This window comes from Cyrtonyx montezumae, unplaced genomic scaffold (assembly GCF_038088225.1).
Source record: "Cyrtonyx montezumae isolate F1298 unplaced genomic scaffold, pur_monq_1.0 scaffold_3, whole genome shotgun sequence".
Classification (NCBI taxonomy): Eukaryota; Metazoa; Chordata; class Aves; order Galliformes; family Odontophoridae; genus Cyrtonyx; species Cyrtonyx montezumae.
In genome coordinates this window covers 95,848,395-95,867,269 of record NW_027072034.1, presented here as the reverse complement: position 1 = coordinate 95,867,269, position 18,875 = coordinate 95,848,395, and the positions used below count along the sequence as shown (strand labels likewise).

Here is an 18,875-nt window from a genome sequence, read left to right as displayed (position 1 = left end):
CAGCATTCCCCTAGAAGAATCACCAAGTACATCTGCCTACCAAGAGATTACAACCAATATACCTCATAGAAAACACTGGAAAGCATTGATCATGGATGGATAAATTGTTTACATATAAATGACAGTAGCCGAAGTCAGTATATCTACTAGTGCTGCCTTACTGCTTTGGGTTGGTTGCAGGGGCTAGAAGATAGAAAAAAATATTCCAATCTGCTGGATAGAATTTTTGTAGAGCTCAGTCCTCGTCTTGCCTCAGGTCTCTTGCCTATAAAAGCAGACGTTATTGTATCTTCCACCATTACAATGGTATCCTAGTGACTTTTATACTCCTTTTTTCTCCTCCATACTCATTGGGTAAGCTGAGGGATTCTGGGCCTAGTTAGACACGCATTAGTCTATTTTAAAATATCTGTAAGTATCACACTGCCAAATTTTCAACTCTTCTTTTTTTTTTTTACTTTTCCCTTAAAGCTTCAATCTATATGCATTTCTGATAGATCAGCTTATGTGTTCAAAATATTATAGAAGTAATCATTCTAAATAGCTAGGTTTTTCTTAATGTCTCGAACTAAAAATCACTGTACTTCATTTTGTGGTATATCTTATAGTACAGAATAAAAATTGGTATATATATCCACACTTCAATAAACTAAGAAATGTGAACAAAGTATATTAATGCCAGCAGGCAAAGAAAATCTCTCTCTAGAAATCTCAGGAGCTTCAGTTTCAGCCCACTTCCATGCCCTGCTACTGCACCACTCTTCTAAATTGTACTGAAAGCATAAAACCAAATACTTAATCCCCTTGTTTGTGAAGCGCCCAGCTCAGCAGAAGTCTTGCATACATTTATTAGTGAGATTATTAGAAAATATGTGTTCTCACAGAACCTAGTATTTAAGAAAATTAAAGTGTAATTGTCAAGCATGCAATGAAAAAATTGCAAGGAAGAAGAATTTAACAAATTGAGATTCTAAAAATTGTTCTTGTTCATTCAGATAAGCTATCTGATCACAATGGCAAACAGAATACTGATTAGGAATTGTAAGAGGTTTTGTAGGGTTTGTGCTCATTATTTTTCTTAAATCTTACTTCTGAAGTCTTCCCCAAATGCATTCATGAAAGCATTATCTCTTTCTCCACTATTTTAATGCACTGTTGTAATTATAAAAGTCTGTGCTTTTTAATAAAGTTTAGATTTTCTTTTTCATTTGTCTAGACCTAAATTCTGACCACTCATTCTCTCATTAGTCTCTGTCTTTTGCTTTCCTTTAACTTTTTTCCACTGTAGGGAAGATGGGAAGCTTCTGCTGATAAAGGACCAACTTTTATGAAGCAATATCTGTTTTGTAATTCATTTTGTGTCCCTCTGATTCTCCTGAGATAATCAACAGGGCTTATTCATCTCTGATGTAACACATTCTGTAGCAATTGGTGCATGAAGAAAACACACTGATCATGTACTTTCAAGAAGCCTGAATTATCAAAGTTCTTAGAGAGCTGTTGTGCAGCACAGAAAGTAACACGTCTCAGTTCTGGCACTTTGGGAAGATGCTTGCTGTGTGAGTCTGACACAATAAGGGCTCTGCTATTAGAATTTTTTCTGCCCTCTTCAAAACCTGGATTCTCTCCTTATGAGTGCAGCAGCAGTTATGGTATTCCAGTAGGCAAGCAGACATTTTTGTCATGGTAGTAAAGTATTTAATCTGGAGGGTTTGTAGATTTGAGAAGAGATTATTTGTTTGTTTTGCTTGTTTGGTTGTTTCAAGTAAGACAAATAACACAATATCATTTTCCTAGTCCTTTCTCCCTCTAACCAGTTTTCCCTCAGCCAGCATAAACTTACCATTTCAAGTTTTGCAGTTGCAGTGATACGCTCTCATTCCTGGCAGCAAGAACTATCAGTGGTCTAGAACTCCTTTGGCTGGCACTCCATGCCCTGGACACCATTAATAAGTCAGTTAATGGGGACAGAAGACTGCAAAATCATTTGTGTCAATACTGATACTGCATGTTCTTCAAAATGTATTGCATGCATAGGATCTTTAAGAAGTAGAGGCTTTTTAAGAGAAATCTAGGCACTGCAGTGCTTTGTGTATCTTGATGCAGACTCTCTACTACAAACAGGTTCAAAATTTGTTTTGGTTCAAAAACAAAAATGTGTCACCTGAACCCTGCAAAATTATATCTGCAGAGCTTCTCTTTGCTCCAGAAGAAATCTGACGTTAGAGTTGTCAGCTTTCCCAGTTCATCGGTGGAACAGAAAGGAGAATCTGATTTATTGCTTGTCAGTCTTTCATATGCCTATGCAACATCAATAATGTCAGTTTGAACAGATTATAAGACAAATTTTCATTTTAGTGCACTTTCTAACACCATAGTTTGCCTGCTTAATCACTATGCACAATAGATATAAAGCTGTAGTATTTCCAAAAGTTATATGCTTTTGATTGGACCATGTTTATTTTCTCTTTAGAAGAAAAAGACACACATACAAAAACTGATGTTGTCTTCCTAAAATATGTACATAACTACAGTTTCCCTGTATATAAAACTTGCTCAAAAAGTTATTGTTTCCTGCTTACTAAATGTAATTTACCATAACTTGCAGTGTAAATGAAACTGAGCCTTCTTTTGAACCATCCAGAAGGTATTATTTCTGTTTTAGTGTATCATAATGCGCTCATTTTTCAGAATTTCCTCAAACTTTCATCTTTGTACCCTTCAGCTATCTCTGCTTCCTTACTACACTGATAATCATTTACTATAGATAAATATAAATAACTGTCAGACTATGTTAAATCCAGTGGATCCCAATCTCTTCCAGCCACTGTACCACTACCTCAGTCTGAAGTCTAGCACCTCAGAAAGGCTGAAGTCTTGCTTGAAAGATATTGAGCACTCCCCCTTCCTATTTGACATCACTGGGAGTTCAGCGTGCTCCATATCTCACACGACAGGGCCTCCAGGTATAAGTCATCACTACATGTACCCTCCCATGTGCATATCTTCTGTTCAGCACTGGATTTTGTGCTGCTGGTAACCCAGCTTGACAGCTGTGTGATGCAGCAGCCACACGGTGTGCAAAGGGAGCTGGCTGTGGTCTGGCTGAAGTCCGCCTGTGATTCCAGCCCGGCTTTCTGTGAGGCAGCCAGCAGGTTAAACAGAAGGGAAAGCTAAATAAAAAAGTTATGCCATCAGTGACAAAGAAGTAGTGGCACAGATAGCTGTGGTTGGGACCCACACCATTATTTGATATCTGACAGTCCTAAGGAAATATTTCATGCTAGTCCATATTGAACGCCTATGAATTGCTACAATTTTGGGATACTACTGACTGCTTCTAACCAGCTATTACTCATACCCTAGCACCCTCTCTCTCAATAGCAAATTCTAGATACTTACATTCAAAGGTACATCAAATATTTTGTTTCAAGCAATACAATCAAAGAAAAGAAAGATAGATGTTTAGATTTACCAGCCATTAATAGTGATCCCTCACACATCTCAGGATATCAGAAAAATGTATGACATTACACAAACATTTTAGCCACATTACACAACTAAAACAGACAGAAGAACAATATTCATATTCTTACATGTTTCATGAGGTATTTAAACACATGCAAAAGTAAGTCTGATAAGTACTTGGGATATTGTAATTGTAGAAACATAGAATCATTAAGGTTGGAAAAGACCACTAGATCGATCACCAAGTCCAACCAGCAGCCCATCAATACCGTGCCCAGTGATTCCTTCCAAGGATGTATAGAACTGTCTTCTCTACCAGTATTATGTTAGTCACTGAACACCTAATAAACTTAGAGGAAAAGATATCAATTGAAAAAAAGCAGTATTTCATATGCACAGCCTGGTACAATGATCTAAAACTTCAGAAAGCAGTGAGGCAAACATAGTGGTTTCATTTGAATGGTGTCTTTTTATTACCTATTCTGATACTGAAGAAAAAAAGAAAAGAAAGAATCTCTTTTTTAGGTGATAATTTCATTATTCTGAGTACTTATAACCTTCTTTTGGATTGAAATTGCATTTAATAAATTGAGGTAGGTATCAGCTATTTATAGTAGAATAGAGTACAACATAGGATAACATAGGATTTAGACTGTGCCACCAGGGGAGAGAGCGGGTGCTGCTCTAACAAAAGCAGATCATTTGAAGTCCTTCCCTTCACTTTTGTAACAATTGCTTTGTCTATGTGTTTCTCTGTATTTTTTATGAACACATATTATTTCTTGATTCTCAAACATTTTTTAATGCAAGTGCTTTGCTTTTTGCTAATGCTCTTTGTTTATCTGCAGTAAAAACAGGTACTCAGTGGCTTATGCAGCTCAAAAGCCATGGCTGTTGAATGCAACTGTGGAGGAAAACATTATCTTTGGGAGTCCATTTAATAAACAGAGGTAAATGTCAACCCAGGCACAGAAACAAAGAATAAACCCCAACTGCTTCCTTTAAGGGTTTTTGGCTGCTGCTTCTGGCAATGTGTATCTAAGATGTGAGTGAGGAATCACATGGCAGAAGTGACTCTCGTGGCTACAACTGAAGCCATATGTACACTTTTCAAGCAGCTAAACTTAGGTGAGATTAAGCCCATCTTTGGATGCTGGTGACATATTTTTAGAATCATAGAATTGCAGAAACATAGAATCCTTAGAGTTGGAAAGGACCTCTGAGGGCCAACTAGTCCAGCTCCTCTGCAATGAACAGCAACACCACAGTTAGATCTCATTGCCCAGGGCCTGATCCAGCCTTGCCTTTTCTTTTAATGGAGCTTGAGGTTGCCAGAAGATTCTGGCAACAGAGATACTAGGCATGTTTTCATATAGTTTATGTCCTTATCCTGCTGTGATCAAGTTGCTGGAGCACACACCACAAAAGCAGTGCACATATGCTGTTGGGGTGCCTCCAGGAAATAACCTTAAGTCTTCCCGTAGAAATACAGGATAAGAGAGTGCAAAAGTTGAAGTGTGGTTTCTGTTCTTCCTATCCAGCACTTGTGTCATATGTCCTTCCAAAAAGGCCAGCTAACAAACGCAGTGGAAAAAATGACTTCAGGAAAACAAAAGCAATACTGTTTTAAATTCTTAAAAATACACTTCATTCCTGTAAGTGTTTTCTTTGATAAGCTGCTTGATTCCATTCCCACTTAATACAAGTTAAGAAATGTCTCAAAATCCAGAAAGCTTCCAAAATTTCAGGAACTAGATTCTTCAGCTAGCTCATCAGCCTAACTTCATTCATATCAAAGGGGAGAAGCTGAATTACACCACTCATATATTCTGATCTCAGACACAGATGACCTGAGATACCCCACAAGCAACTTCACGAATTCCAAATATTGCTGAGTGGTTTTCTGATTCTGGAAAGATCAGAAGCACTGTAAGGATCCTTTGCCCTTTAATATCATACTGAGGCAAATGAAGAGGCACCTAAAAGGGGAAAAAAAATAACTCATTGAAAAATGCCATCAAATACTCCAGAGTCCAACAAAACTTCTCAGTGATGAGGAAGAACATACTCAGTAACTGAGGTAACTGAATTTTTAAAAAGTAAACTTGCCAATGAAGATCCCCAATAAATATGTACATTATTTTTTACAATATTTTTCACTTACTTATTTTTACAATTATCCAGACATCACAGAGCCATAGTAATTTTGCAGGAAATCAGAGTTGGAGAGTTTTCATGTTAACAAAGTATGTGGCTGGTTAAATAATTGTAATGATCATATTGGTTTTATAGGTACAAAGCTGTTACAGATGCGTGTTCTCTGCAGCCTGACATTGACTTACTACCATTTGGTGATCAGACAGAAATTGGAGAAAGGGTAAATAACCTGAAGGCTTTCATATTTACTTAGTCTATGTCTATATTAGTTACTAGTGTTCTAGGAGTCATGACACTGAAAAAGGTGTTATGAGACTGGACAATATTGTTTTGTGATCTCCTGTCTGGAAAGAGGATGGATGTAAATTTAAACAATATCTTTTTCTTAAGAGATCACATTTTGCTTCCATGCATATATTGCTTCTTGTGCCATGGAATGACTACACTGCATGTTTTGATACATTGTGGAAAGCAGAGATCCTCAAGGGAAAAGGTTTGTCTAGATTTCATAAGAAAATTGGGAAAGATTTATACCAGAGTTACTTCAGTGAGTTTATTGTTCACTGTGTAACAAACCTACAACTGTAGCAGTCAGTAACAGAATAAATAGGCTTTAGAGAGAGGGAGGAAATGGCCCTTTTTCAGAATATTTTATAGCAGAGTGCTGCTGTTGTAAGAGAGCATAAAGGAAGTTTATACTGTGTGTTTGGTCCTACAGGAAAATAGGATCACTTGGCACTGATCTTAAGCCAGGAGAGCTTTATTCCCAAAATCTTGTCAAGTCCATTTCAACTATCGTCTGAATGTGTGTGAACAAGTTTATTTTAAAAAGCTAATTCTGATATCCCAACAATGTGTACATGTCCATAAAAGCTTGAATTAACATCCTTTATTAAATACTTAAGCACCTAGGCAAGACTGAACCCCATAAAGCCACAGGACAGGTCTCAGTACAAAAGCTAACGAGTTTAACAGTGGCTCAAGGTCATATGTGAGTGGCAGGCACTTCCGTGCTTGAAGCAAAAGTGCCATTTTAATGGTTGAGATACTCTTGAAAAGCAGAGAAAAAAAAGTCTTAATGAGTGCCTGTTAAATGCCTGCTATGAGTTTCATTTTATTGACATTTTAAACAACATTTTGAAAATCTTTTTTCCTTATTTAGTCGTATCTCCAAGGGGACATTTTGATCATAGTCTCTCAAGTTTTGCTTGCAGAATCTGATGCTAGTATTAGTTGGATTTTGCAATCTAAGAAGCATACTGTGCTTAGGGAAGCTCTTCATAATTCACACTTATCCAAGATTAGTTGATGAATAATCATTTTTTCTTTGACTATTATGGGAGGATTATGTTTGTTTATCAACAGGATTAGCATTTAAACTGACCAGTTGATTTTTACTGGAAGTGTATAATTGTTAAAACTCATATTTTCCAAGTCCTGTCATAATGTTTATTCAAAGTTGGATATTTCTGATGTGTTATATTCATTAGGGGATTAATTTAAGTGGTGGCCAACGACAGAGAATCTGTGTCGCTCGAGCACTCTATCAGAACACCAACATTGTCTTCTTGGTAAGATTTTTCTTTTTCATTCAGAACATGAAAAACTTAGAAAAGTATATATTGGCTTTAGAAAACTGTAGGGAGTTATATTTGACTAAAAGTCCAATTTATGGAGATAAGAGAGAAAAAGCCACCAAAGGCAATATCAAAACATACCAGGAGACTGATGAAGGTGGTATCTACGCTGAAAGAGGGGATCGTATTGTCTTTTACTCACTCACAGTGGTACCTTGTATCAACGTAATCCTGCAGAAAGCAAGATCCTACATCATTTTCAGATTCAAACAGGAAATTTCAGATCTTGTTATACTGATCTGGTGTGGCACCAGCACTGCAGACATCTAGACACAAAATATTAAACGAGATTATTGCTACAAATTGTAGAATAATGGATTCTAGCTCACTGTTTCATCCTGTAGCCCTTTGACTAGGACTTAGTTATTAGAAAGAGTGAAACATTAGTGTTGGCAGATCCTTTATATTTTAGAAGGATTATTGAAATTAAAAATATAAATATAAATATACATATAAATATATATATACATATATATTTATTAAAATCTGATTTGTTTGATTGCAGGATGACCCATTCTCTGCATTGGACATTCACTTAAGTGATCATTTAATGCAGGAAGGGATTTTGAAGTTTCTTCAAGAAGACAAGAGGACTCTTGTTCTGGTGACACATAAGTTACAGTATCTACCACATGCAGATTGGGTAAGGGAAGATATGTCGTGGTGCAGATATGGTAATGAACAACATGCATTTGAAGTTAGCACTAGAATGCTTAACATGTCTACTACTGCTTTTGGTAAAGCATCTCCCCTTAATTCTATATATTTCTATATATCATGTGTCTAACTGCAACATTACAAAATATGGATCTTACAATAGAAAAAAATATATTTATATATATATATATTATTGAAAGCCACCAGAGAATTATAACTTAATTGCAGTCATGACTATAACTTATGATGGCTTATCCATGTCTTTTTTACAAGTACAGATAATCTTGGCTTATAGAAGTTTCAGTTTATGAGCTGAATCAACAGATTTTAAAAAGTATTATTAAATATTGAATACAATAAACGTTGAAATGCGCATAATGGCTATGTCACCAGTTCTAAGACATGTCTTGTAGGTTCCACATCAGTGATTACACTATACATGTTTCTGAGTAATCCTACTGGATGCTTTTTCCCCTAGATCATAGCAATGAAGGATGGAATGGTGCTTAGGGAAGGGACTCTTAAGGATATCCAAAACAATGACGTTGAGCTCTATGAACACTGGAAAACCTTGATGAATCGCCAAGATCAAGAATTGGAAAAGGTAAATAGGCAAGGATGGTAAAGAAATATTTTTCAGTTAATTAAAAAATAAAATCTTAACATGTCAGGAAACAAGTTTTAAATTTGGCACGAACTGAAAAATACATGAACTGTGAGGAGCTTGAAGGAGTGGAATAGTTTGTCTCGGAAGTGTGTGATATACCCATCATGAGTGGTTTTTAAGAGCACATTAGGTTAACATATTTTTAGAATTTTGTACCAAACTGGTCTATTTCAACCATGGGCAGATTAAGGGATTTCCTAAATTCTTTCTTAGCTTTATATTCTATTATTGTCATGCGCATTTAAGATTCCTTATGAATTATTTTGAAAGTTTTTATCATGTCAGTATGAACAAGGAAAAGAAGGAATAAACTGGACAAAGAGGGATTTTCTGAAAGATAAACCCTAAAATACTGTGCCTTTGTATTCTGAGGCCTAACTGATCCAAATAAAGTCTCTTTGAGGTAAATGTTGGTGCTAACACAGTGGCAGACAACTCCTTTATTTATATTATTTATTTCTTATTTATATCTCTAAGTTTTCTTTTTACAGGATATGGAAGCTGACCAAACTACTCTGGAGAGAAAAACTCTTAGAAGAGCCATGTACCCCAGGGAATCCAAAGCACAACTGGAAGATGAAGACGAAGGTATGTTTTATCATTTAATTTATTTATTCTATCATCATGTATATCACTGTGTTTCCACTTGAGTATCCAAAGCTGGCAGTTCATAGAATTGAAGTATGAAAATGTTGAGGAGAGGCTAAATATTAGCAGCTGACACACTGAGAACATCCTCAGGATGCCACACCAGGCATAAACTGAGTAATTAGTTCTGAGAAACAATTGGATGGTGCCAGGGAAAAGAAAAGGTGAACTACAGGCTTCCTCTTAATAGAAGTATCAATCACAGGGATTCTGCAGTGTTTTCTGGAATGACTGCAGAATGTGGATCAGCTATTTGCTGGCTCTTTATTGCGGCCTTGTATTTAATCTGGCAACATTCATGCTGGAATGACTGCAGAATGCAGATTGGCTATTTACAGGCTCTTTATTGCGGCCTTGTGTTTAATCTGGCAACATTCATGATAGATTGCCATTTAGGTCATAGGTCTGTGGGGCTCAGACATTTGCATTTTGAAGAGATTCCCAATCACTGTGCGATAGCCAGAGATGGATACCAAAGTCCTTGAGATAGAAATGTCACAGTGTCTTATTTCTTTGGCAGATCTGAGCAGAACACCTCTTACTATGTGCAGTCATCAGTACATTTTATCAGTTAAATTTTTCGAGGATTTAAAACTGAGGTCACTTTCAAGCTCCTTTGTACAGGAAAGATTTGCCAGCAACCTTATCTCAGAAACTGGAAGCCATTGGTTGTGGGATGAGTTAGAAAACGTAGGGAAAAAAGATGTGTCCTTACAGTCCATAGAATGCCTACCTAAATTACACATTGTTACGATTATAAAACACACATAAGTAATTTCAGGGCTAAAACATAACCTAACAATGCATACTAGGTCATCCATACTTATTATGAGGACTGTGGAAAGTACACAGAGTGTCTGTGTCCCAACGAGTATACAGTTTTCAAAAGTTAATAATAATAATAGCTTTCAAGAAAATACTTGCTGATTCATTTTTAATGTTCAAAGTCATATGTAAGTTGTATGTACTGTCAGCTTAGGGTTTTCAAGAGTTGCATTTACTGTTAGTTTACAGTTATGAAAAAAGAGCAGGTCATCATTTCTCTATCCCAGGTGTGGCCTGCAAAAGTGTCAGATGCATATTCATTTTATTTTGAGAAAATATTAACCGTAATATTTATGCACATATGAAATATATATATCCCATAGCAGAAATCTGCCATAATTTGTATTTCATATAATGTGGAAACTATTATACAGACAGTGGTAGGTCTAGAAGAAACATTAATCTCACATCTATGCTCTTTTAAATAGAGAAAAATTTAGTACCTCTAAATAAATTAGGAGTCGAATTCTTTAATGCAGCAGATGAGAGAGCCTCTTGATTGAAAGGCTTCAGGGAGCTTTCTGTAGTCTTGCATGTAACCCAAAGAACTCTACTGCCAGTACAACAAAAGTGGCAGAACAGGTTGGAAAAGGCCTAGTTTCTACTCCTGATACAGTCAGTTCTGAAGAATTACTTATAGAAAAATTTTGTTACCAAAACTGTAACTATTCAAAGACTGACAATCTATAGATTACTTAAAGAGCATAGGGGAAGTCTTAGGAAGCTATGCCTAGAGCATTTTCTCTTTTCAAATGACAAATTGAATTTTACTATTAAAAAGTAAAATACAAAGAAAAAATGTCAACCACATACAGTAAAATCGTAAATAATTGTACTGAAACCAAGCTAACTTGATCAAATATCCGAGTCACAGAGGAAGAAGAGGAAGAAGATGAAGATGATAACATGTCAACTGTCTTGAGGCTCAGGACAAAGATGCCATGGAGAACATGCTGGAGATATCTAACTTCTGGAGGATTTTTCTTGCTCTTTCTGATGATTTTCTCAAAGTTGTTGAAACACTCAGTTATAGTGGCTATAGATTATTGGCTTGCTACATGGACATCCATGGACAATGCAAATCAATTGAGAAACTCTGTCGAAGATCAGAGCGCAGAAAAGGTTGGTGATACTTTGGAGCTGGACAGAAAAATTATCTAAAAAAGAGAGAAAATATTCTCAAGTAATTATTTGCAGTTATCTCAAAACCAGTTGTACTGGAAAGACAGATACAGTATAATCAGTCATTTAGATACAATGGATGAATAATTTATGCAAAAATATAAGGCAATTCAAATTTTATCAGACTTTTCAAAATGATAAAACTGATCCAAAAACATGTTTGAGGTTAGAAAAATGGTTCAAGAATGAATAATTTCATCCTAAAATTTTTCATTTGGATTTTTCATGCCTGGATTTTTCAGTACCTAAGTCAATTACTCCATTTTTCTAAGTTGTAACTATCCACCTGTGTCCTGCCAAAAAAAAAAAAAAAGCACAAAACCCAAAAACGAACAGTCTTCAGATGTACTACTTAAATATGATATGTTTGTTGCTGTAAATTCGAATAATCTACACATATCTTATCAGAATCCACTTGAAAAATTTTTAGAAGTCTTAAATGTGTTACAGCCCTGGCAGATTAATCGGCAATTTGCTCTGGGAATTTTAGTAGCACTTGAATTTAATAATGTGGAAGTTTTCAAAGCCTCCAAAGTACCTCAGTTCTTGTGAGGTTCTACTCTGGTTGTCTGAGTTCCTTGGCTTACAATTTGCATACTTTTGTATATACCGTTCTAGTCTATTTTCATAGTTTTATCACTTCAAGGTCTTAAAGGGTACTTATCAATAGTTTGAGAGATCTTGGAACTGACAGATTTTCTAATTATGTGAACTTGGTATATTTCAGTTCCATGTTACCTCTTTTATTTCCCCCATAATGATATTAATATAATCACAAAGTATTTGCAATATGACATAACAGTTAAATGGAATGAGGTCGTAGTTCCAAAGATTGGTACCTTTGGAATTTCATAGCAGAAAAAATATGTGTTTTCACTTCTATACATTTACTTCTATGACTCATGTATTTGTCATTTCATCAGACTTACCATGTAGCTGTCTTCAGCATCCTCTCTGGAGCAGGGATTGTTCTATGCCTCATCACATCTCTGACTGTGGAGTGGATGGGCCTCACAGCAGCCAAAAATTTACATCATAATCTCCTTAATAAAATCATCCTCGGACCAATCAGGTACAGCAAAAATAATGTTCCCCCTGCACATTTATTTCTATTGCTTAGCTTTAGAAAATGGCTGTGCACAGCCTTATGTTCTGTCTGACCAACTTTTATCCAAAACAGGAATTCCAAGTCAGATGACTATTTGCTTTTTATTTGTTCCACAGGTTCTTTGATATGACTCCACTGGGGCTAATTCTAAATCGCTTTTCTGCTGATACAAATATAATTGATCAGGTAGATGTATCAATATATTCTTTTTTATTATATCTGGCTTTGTAAATTTTCACTTAGCTACTGAATAATATAATGCATTAAAGTACTTATTAGAGAAAAGCAGAGCAAATAGAAGCTCTGGAAATGATAATAAATTCAAAATATAAACTGGTTGTACATTTGTAGTAGTGAGGGCGTGCAACAGATTGAAAGTGGTAGGAGATCTTAGTTCTTGATTTCCTCATAAACAAATTAATTGCTTCTGTTAAAAGAACTAGATTAGCAAAACGACCAGATTTGGGATTCAAAAAAGGAAAACAGAGAATAGAATATTACTTTTACTATGAGGAGTACATGTGAGATAAGTAGATAGTCCATTGTGGCAGTAGTATATATGAATTTGGAGCACCCAGGGAAAGGAATGGATACTTTCACTGTGTCTGACTGACAAAACATTTGGATGAGCAAAAGTCCTGAATATAAGGGTGATGGGAACATTAAAATAAAATTGAGGGGTTCTGTGAAAATGTATGCCTTTTCTCTAAATATTTGATGTATCGATATTCACTTCCACTATTCACTGAAATATATAATTGAGGTGGAAATGGTCTTTGGAATACTGACCTCTAGAAAAAGAACTACCAAGTTATTTTTTAATTTCTGCACATACAAACTCCTGGTATAAAGCAGGAATCAATGAACCTATAGAAATATCATTCCACTTTCCCTGCGTAACTGAATAGGAAAAAGCATGTAGTGGTACTGTTAGTTATTTTTTGTCTTACGTAGGTTTTTCTTTTTGCTCTAGCACATTCCTCCTACCCTGGAGTCTCTTACCCGGTCCACCTTACTCTGCCTATCAGCCATCGGAATGATCTCATATGCCACTCCATGGTTCCTTGTTGCCCTCGTGCCCCTTGGGATAGCATTTTACTTCATCCAGAAATACTTCAGAGTTGCTTCCAAGTATGTATTAAAAAACTTCCCCGAAAATTTCTTTTAAGTTGATACTTGAGGGCTGTGTTGGAATGTGAGATTATTGGAATGAGTACCATTTCTACTGTACAGCAACACTTTATATTCAGACTGGTTTGGCTGGTTTTAAAGAGTACATTGTTTCAGCAAGAAGTGTCATGATTTCTCAGTGTTCTGTTTTTAGTGCCATTATGTAGTTTATTAGCACATCTTAAGCAAATCATTCAGAGGTTGGTTTTGTTTTTGGTTTTTTTTAATTCACTCAGTCATGTTTCTTATTTTTATTTTCTTTTTTTAATCAGCCAGATGTCTGGCTGACTTTACTCCACTTTCTGATACTTAAAAATGCTGACCTAAAATGTATGGAAGCCAAAATGACCTACCAGACAGCATCTGTCACTGCAGACCCTGTATCGACAGAAGATAACATGGTAAAGGATTAATTTGTTCTGTAGCATCCATCTAAGAGAGGCAGTGGTATTCAACTGAGTGTTCCAGTACAATTGATTTCTTATTTAGGTAGCCTGAGAATGAGTTGTGTCAGTTATTTCTCTTAAATCTTACGCTGGGTCATAAAGCAACATACCAGTAATTTAGCTTCACTGTAGCCTACTTGCCTTCAGCTCTTCTCAGAACTTCCAAGGATGTTTTCTCATAAGAAAACTCCATAATAGCAGAATTAATTAAACGCAAACTTTACTTATGAAATAATTTGCTTAATTCATTTAAGATTTTGTGGAGACCTTGCTCTTTCATCACTGTGTTTCCAAACTAATATTATGTGTGACAGTTCAACAGGTCTCAAGGTGGCTAAGGAGACAAGAAACCTGGATTTCATTCATAAAGCCATACTGATTTTCTGTGTGTCACCCTGCTTTTCTATACACAGCTGTATACATTGTTCAAATTTCTTACTTAAAATACACAAGAGGAAACAAACTCTGATGCCTTGGGCCCCCACAGTGCACTATGGTTTCTCTCTATGATTTTATATAGGAAAGTTTCCATCCATCTCCAGACCTGGCTTTTCCACAAGCTATACTGATAAGCCACAATGGACAATCCAGCAAGAACTGTTCTCCCCTGCAGGTCTGCACACACATGCATGCACCTATTGGCTCCACAGTTGCAAGTCTATAACAACCTCATTCGTTTTATTTCCTTCCAATTTTCTGGGAAAATATGCATCAGCAAGTGCTTTTTTAAAAGTACTTTTAAATGAAATTATTTTAGATCACTTGTAAGGCATATTAGCTTTTGTTGTGTTCGTTCACTTCATGATAGAAATGAATAAATGAATGGTTATTTGTAGAAAATATATTCTTGGGAAATGGAGGATAAGTGAATATCTTTATCCTGGATTTATAACATACTTGCATGCAGTACTTTCCAGACACATAAGCTTCATTAATTTTTAGAAATGCAAATATTTACAGTATTTCTTACAGCACTTTGACTCTTCCTTGTATTTTTCCATTACATATCTCAAAATCCTCTGTGTTTTTTCCATCATAAATTTGTAATAGAATATATTTGTCATCAAAACATAAGCAGCAAATTCACTTCTGTATATTGTAACATTCAGTATCATGGAGCAGGTATTTCTGCTGGCCTATCTAATACAGAGTGCAAACGTAGTAGTATTTTAATAAGGAGTTCAAATATCTAATGCTCTGGCCTCTGTTCTGTTTATACTTCTACAGCTGGCTGGTATGCCAACAGTAGTGTGCTAAAGAAAGATGTATTTGTCTCTATGCCTTGGAAAACATTCCTGTTCCAGGACACTGAAACTTTTAGATTTAAGCACCATTGCTCTATTTAAGTTCTGAAAATAAGGAAGTTTCTCACTGATACCATTTCTCTATTGATGCTATCTCTATTTCAACCAACAGGGCAATATTAACACTATAATTAGATCTGGTATACTCTGCCATATGTTATTTTCAGCATGTTTTTGTACTCACAGATTCTGAAAATGAGGAAAGGTTTACTTGGAAAAAGCATTGCCTTTGTCAGTCCAGGTGATATGCTTACATTGAAATAGTTGAGCTTGCAGATACACAAGCTTTGTTTTATATCTGATGTGAAAACCACAAATAATGTGCCATGAAGTTTCAAACTGTTCTGAGTTGCTTATATTAATTATATTGATAAACTAGATTGTTTGAGAGTAAAAGCTGCAGGCTATAATTGATGGCAGGATTTTAGCCAGGAGAGAGGTGCTGATGTTGCTGCTAAAAGAAGCTCAGTTGTGGCCAAAAACTGGAGCCATGGAGGTGGCTGGGAGGTAATTCAAAAGCAAAAGAGAAATGTGAGATCTCTGTGCCAGTTTCTGCACTCTGGAATTTGCATTTTATGCAATCATGAAAAGAATATTACAATACATATATACATTATTGTCCACTGTGTGGTACTATTTCTATGGACAGAGATGTAAAAGCTCTTGTTCTGTTTTCCTGCCCCAGGGACCTCCAGGAACTTGATGACAGCACCCAGCTACCTTTGCTCTGTCACTTCTCTGAAACAGCTGAAGGTCTTACCACCATCAGAGCATTCAGGTGAAAATCAGTGATCGGAGAGAAGCTTGGGTTCTGCTCTGACTCATGCAGCTTGCATGGTGCATGTCAGAGGGCAACTGAATTGATTTGGTAGACTTTCATTAAGCTATCTTATGAAAGGATAGTGGGTTTCGTTTTGTTGTTTTTCTACACCTCTAAACTTGTGCATATTTTCAGCTATGTAATACGTATCTGTACTGGTTTCCCAATGAATCAAAGATGGTAATGTTTTTAGGATACGTTATTTACATTTTTAATATGTTTAGTCTAATCTAGATAGTAGGGACCTAGCCTTTGCAGGGCAGACACTGGCATCACTTCTCCAAAATTCATGCTGTATCTTACAAGCTGTGTTATCCAAATCCCTCTAAATCCTTTCCGTATTTAACCTATACCCCAGGCAGGGATGCACTACTGCAATACTCACTAACTAGGAGAGTGAACTTACAACTAGAAAGACTTTCCAGTAAAACTGTGGCAGAAGAGATCTTGATATTCTAAGACCTGACCTTGTCAACCAAATCCAAATATTAAATTCCAGAAGATTCTGAGAATCATTCTACTTGTCCACATATATATTTTTTTCTACTTATTGCAGGAAATATAGGCTAAATTCTCCTTATATATCCACTGCATTACAGCTAGCATGACTCTATCATACTTGATGTTGTCCCCTGAAAAGCCTAACTTTCACTCATTCTGCACACAGTAGAATTTCAACTTAAAGCAGATCACACTAGTGCTCTTTACACGCATATTAGATCCACTTCATTTCAGCTAGAGACTTCTGAGGTGTTTTTTTCCAGCTCTACTGGCACAGTATTGTTCAGGAATAATTTAACTAACACGCCACTTTCCGAGAGGAGAGAATTGGGCAGTGTGGGACATAGTCAAAAGTCTAGATCATCAGTCTCATCAACAAATTACACTCTTCCTGAGTCTGTTTCACCACTTCAAACTAGCTTTAGGACCTAGGCTATTAGTTCAGAGTGCTGCAGAAAAGACTGTGGTAGGACAAGCATATCTTGTTTTAACAAGATATACCAATCAGAATGAAATATTAAACCAGTAATTCATAATTAAAGCCTGATAGTGATGTATGCTGAATGCTTCTCAAGACATTTATAGTGGCCTTTTGTCACATTATCTAATGAAAAAGATGAAGAGTTTATCATTTCATGGGAGTCATTCAACTCTTCTTTACCTTACAAAACAGCTCTGTTGGTTTGGATGGGAGAGAGCAAGAAAATGAGTAGGCCTCAAAACCATCACCTGAGTTTTCCATGAATCTCTGGTGGAAACCAACACCAGAGCATTTCCTCCTCTGTGCTCGTGTCAGCCAAATCTGAATTCTTCAGTGTTTTTTGTCAGCGAGCTCATATTTACTAATAATCCCATTACTCATTCTCTGTAGTTTGGGTTCAGTATGTTCCAGGATAAAATAGAGCAGCTATCCACATAACTTACCACTAAGTAGCACGGTTGGATCGGTAAGTGATTTCAATGACCTTTACTGTTTGTCATCTGATAGGTTAAAAGTCTAAAACAGCCCAGAAGATGAGCAGGAGGTGGATAAAAAGATACAGATTAAGCATGTCAGATTTTCCATTAGGAAAACAGGAGTTTTGTTGCCAGAAAGGCAGACGAGCATAATATTCAATGAAGTCCTCTTTGCTCCTCCTCACATCATCACTGTTACGACTTGTTGCCTTGAGGAGGTTGCTTGCTATATTTCTAAGCTGTGCAGAGGAAAATGAAGTATCACTGGGAAAAGCAAACAAAAAACAAGTTTTCTGGCAGAATAAGGCTTACAGGTGCATCACAGTAGAGCTCTGATACTTTGAAATATAAGAACTTTCCATGGTAAAACAGGAGATAAGCTGCTGAATGAAGTATGGCATTTTCTTTCAAGCAATGGCATTGAACAGACAGTAGAATGTGAAACAAGGTAATGCTCTCCACCTGACCAAAGGCCATATTCAATACTACTGTAAGGCATCATGAATGTGATTTATATATATATATTAACACAGACTTTGCCTATACCCTTTTTCTGCCACCGTGTACCTCCACTTTCAGGTGCTCCAACATTCTTGCACCTGTTTTAAACATGGTAGGCATTACATAGGAGAGGCAAGTGACAGTGGAGGTGACACCACTCATTTTTGCAATTCAGAAATGACCTTTAGGGATTGTTGACTACGTGGGACCTACTCCCTCATTACAGTTGGCTAAAAGGGTTAGACAGTTCATGGCTAGCTGAGGAGAGAGCTGAGCAGAGTAGCTGAGAAGTATTGGTCCACAAATCAATCTACAACTTTCTAATAAACACTGAAATCTTGGAGCCATCAGCCATGTCAAAGACTCTAGAAGCTGCCCAGGTAATTTCTGCTTTGGTAGAATGTATGGGTTCTTAGGGAAGAGCTTTTACCACAAAGTTTGGCAAAGACATAAGGACAAACACTCTTTGGTTGAGGGAAGGGGCGGGAAAGAGGAGTCAAATGCTTTATCCTTTTGTCAATGTGTGAAATGTGTTGTAATATAACAACTTTGTTCTTGGCAGGCACGAAGCCAGGTTTAAACAACGCATGCTGGAACTAACAGACACGAACAACATTGCCTACTTATTTCTATCAGCTGCCAACAGATGGCTGGAGGTCAGGACGGTACGTTCAGTTTAGTCCCGGCCATGGTTTTGAAACCTTGGAAGCAAACAGAGACACAGACTGATGTAGAGGAGAAGATAATAATGGGAATTAATCTTGCATTGAGATTATACACACTGATACTTAAAATAGATCAGGATTGTTTATGTTAAACACATAGGT

The 18,875-nt window shown here is 36.4% G+C and overlaps 1 protein-coding gene across 4 annotated transcripts in view; it reads left to right on the top strand.

Moving 5' to 3' along the window:
• Nucleotides 1-18,875, top strand: part of ABCC9 (ATP binding cassette subfamily C member 9) — a 67,773-nt gene that overhangs the window by 35,377 nt on the left and 13,521 nt on the right. For 2 of the 4 annotated variants that reach the window (XM_065742436.1, XM_065742437.1), the window contains exons 18-30: nucleotides 2,609-2,647; nucleotides 4,317-4,418; nucleotides 5,761-5,845; nucleotides 7,116-7,196; nucleotides 7,768-7,905; nucleotides 8,398-8,523; nucleotides 9,078-9,174; nucleotides 10,934-11,181; nucleotides 12,165-12,313; nucleotides 12,466-12,535; nucleotides 13,323-13,480; nucleotides 15,955-16,047; nucleotides 18,611-18,713. In XM_065742436.1, the coding sequence (XP_065598508.1) occupies nucleotides 2,609-2,647; nucleotides 4,317-4,418; nucleotides 5,761-5,845; nucleotides 7,116-7,196; nucleotides 7,768-7,905; nucleotides 8,398-8,523; nucleotides 9,078-9,174; nucleotides 10,934-11,181; nucleotides 12,165-12,313; nucleotides 12,466-12,535; nucleotides 13,323-13,480; nucleotides 15,955-16,047; nucleotides 18,611-18,713 (1,489 nt within the window). The remainder of the gene's footprint in view (nucleotides 1-2,608; nucleotides 2,648-4,316; nucleotides 4,419-5,760; nucleotides 5,846-7,115; nucleotides 7,197-7,767; nucleotides 7,906-8,397; nucleotides 8,524-9,077; nucleotides 9,175-10,933; nucleotides 11,182-12,164; nucleotides 12,314-12,465; nucleotides 12,536-13,322; nucleotides 13,481-15,954; nucleotides 16,048-18,610; nucleotides 18,714-18,875) is intronic. The other 2 variants (XM_065742438.1, XM_065742439.1) reach the window with 1 other exon arrangement.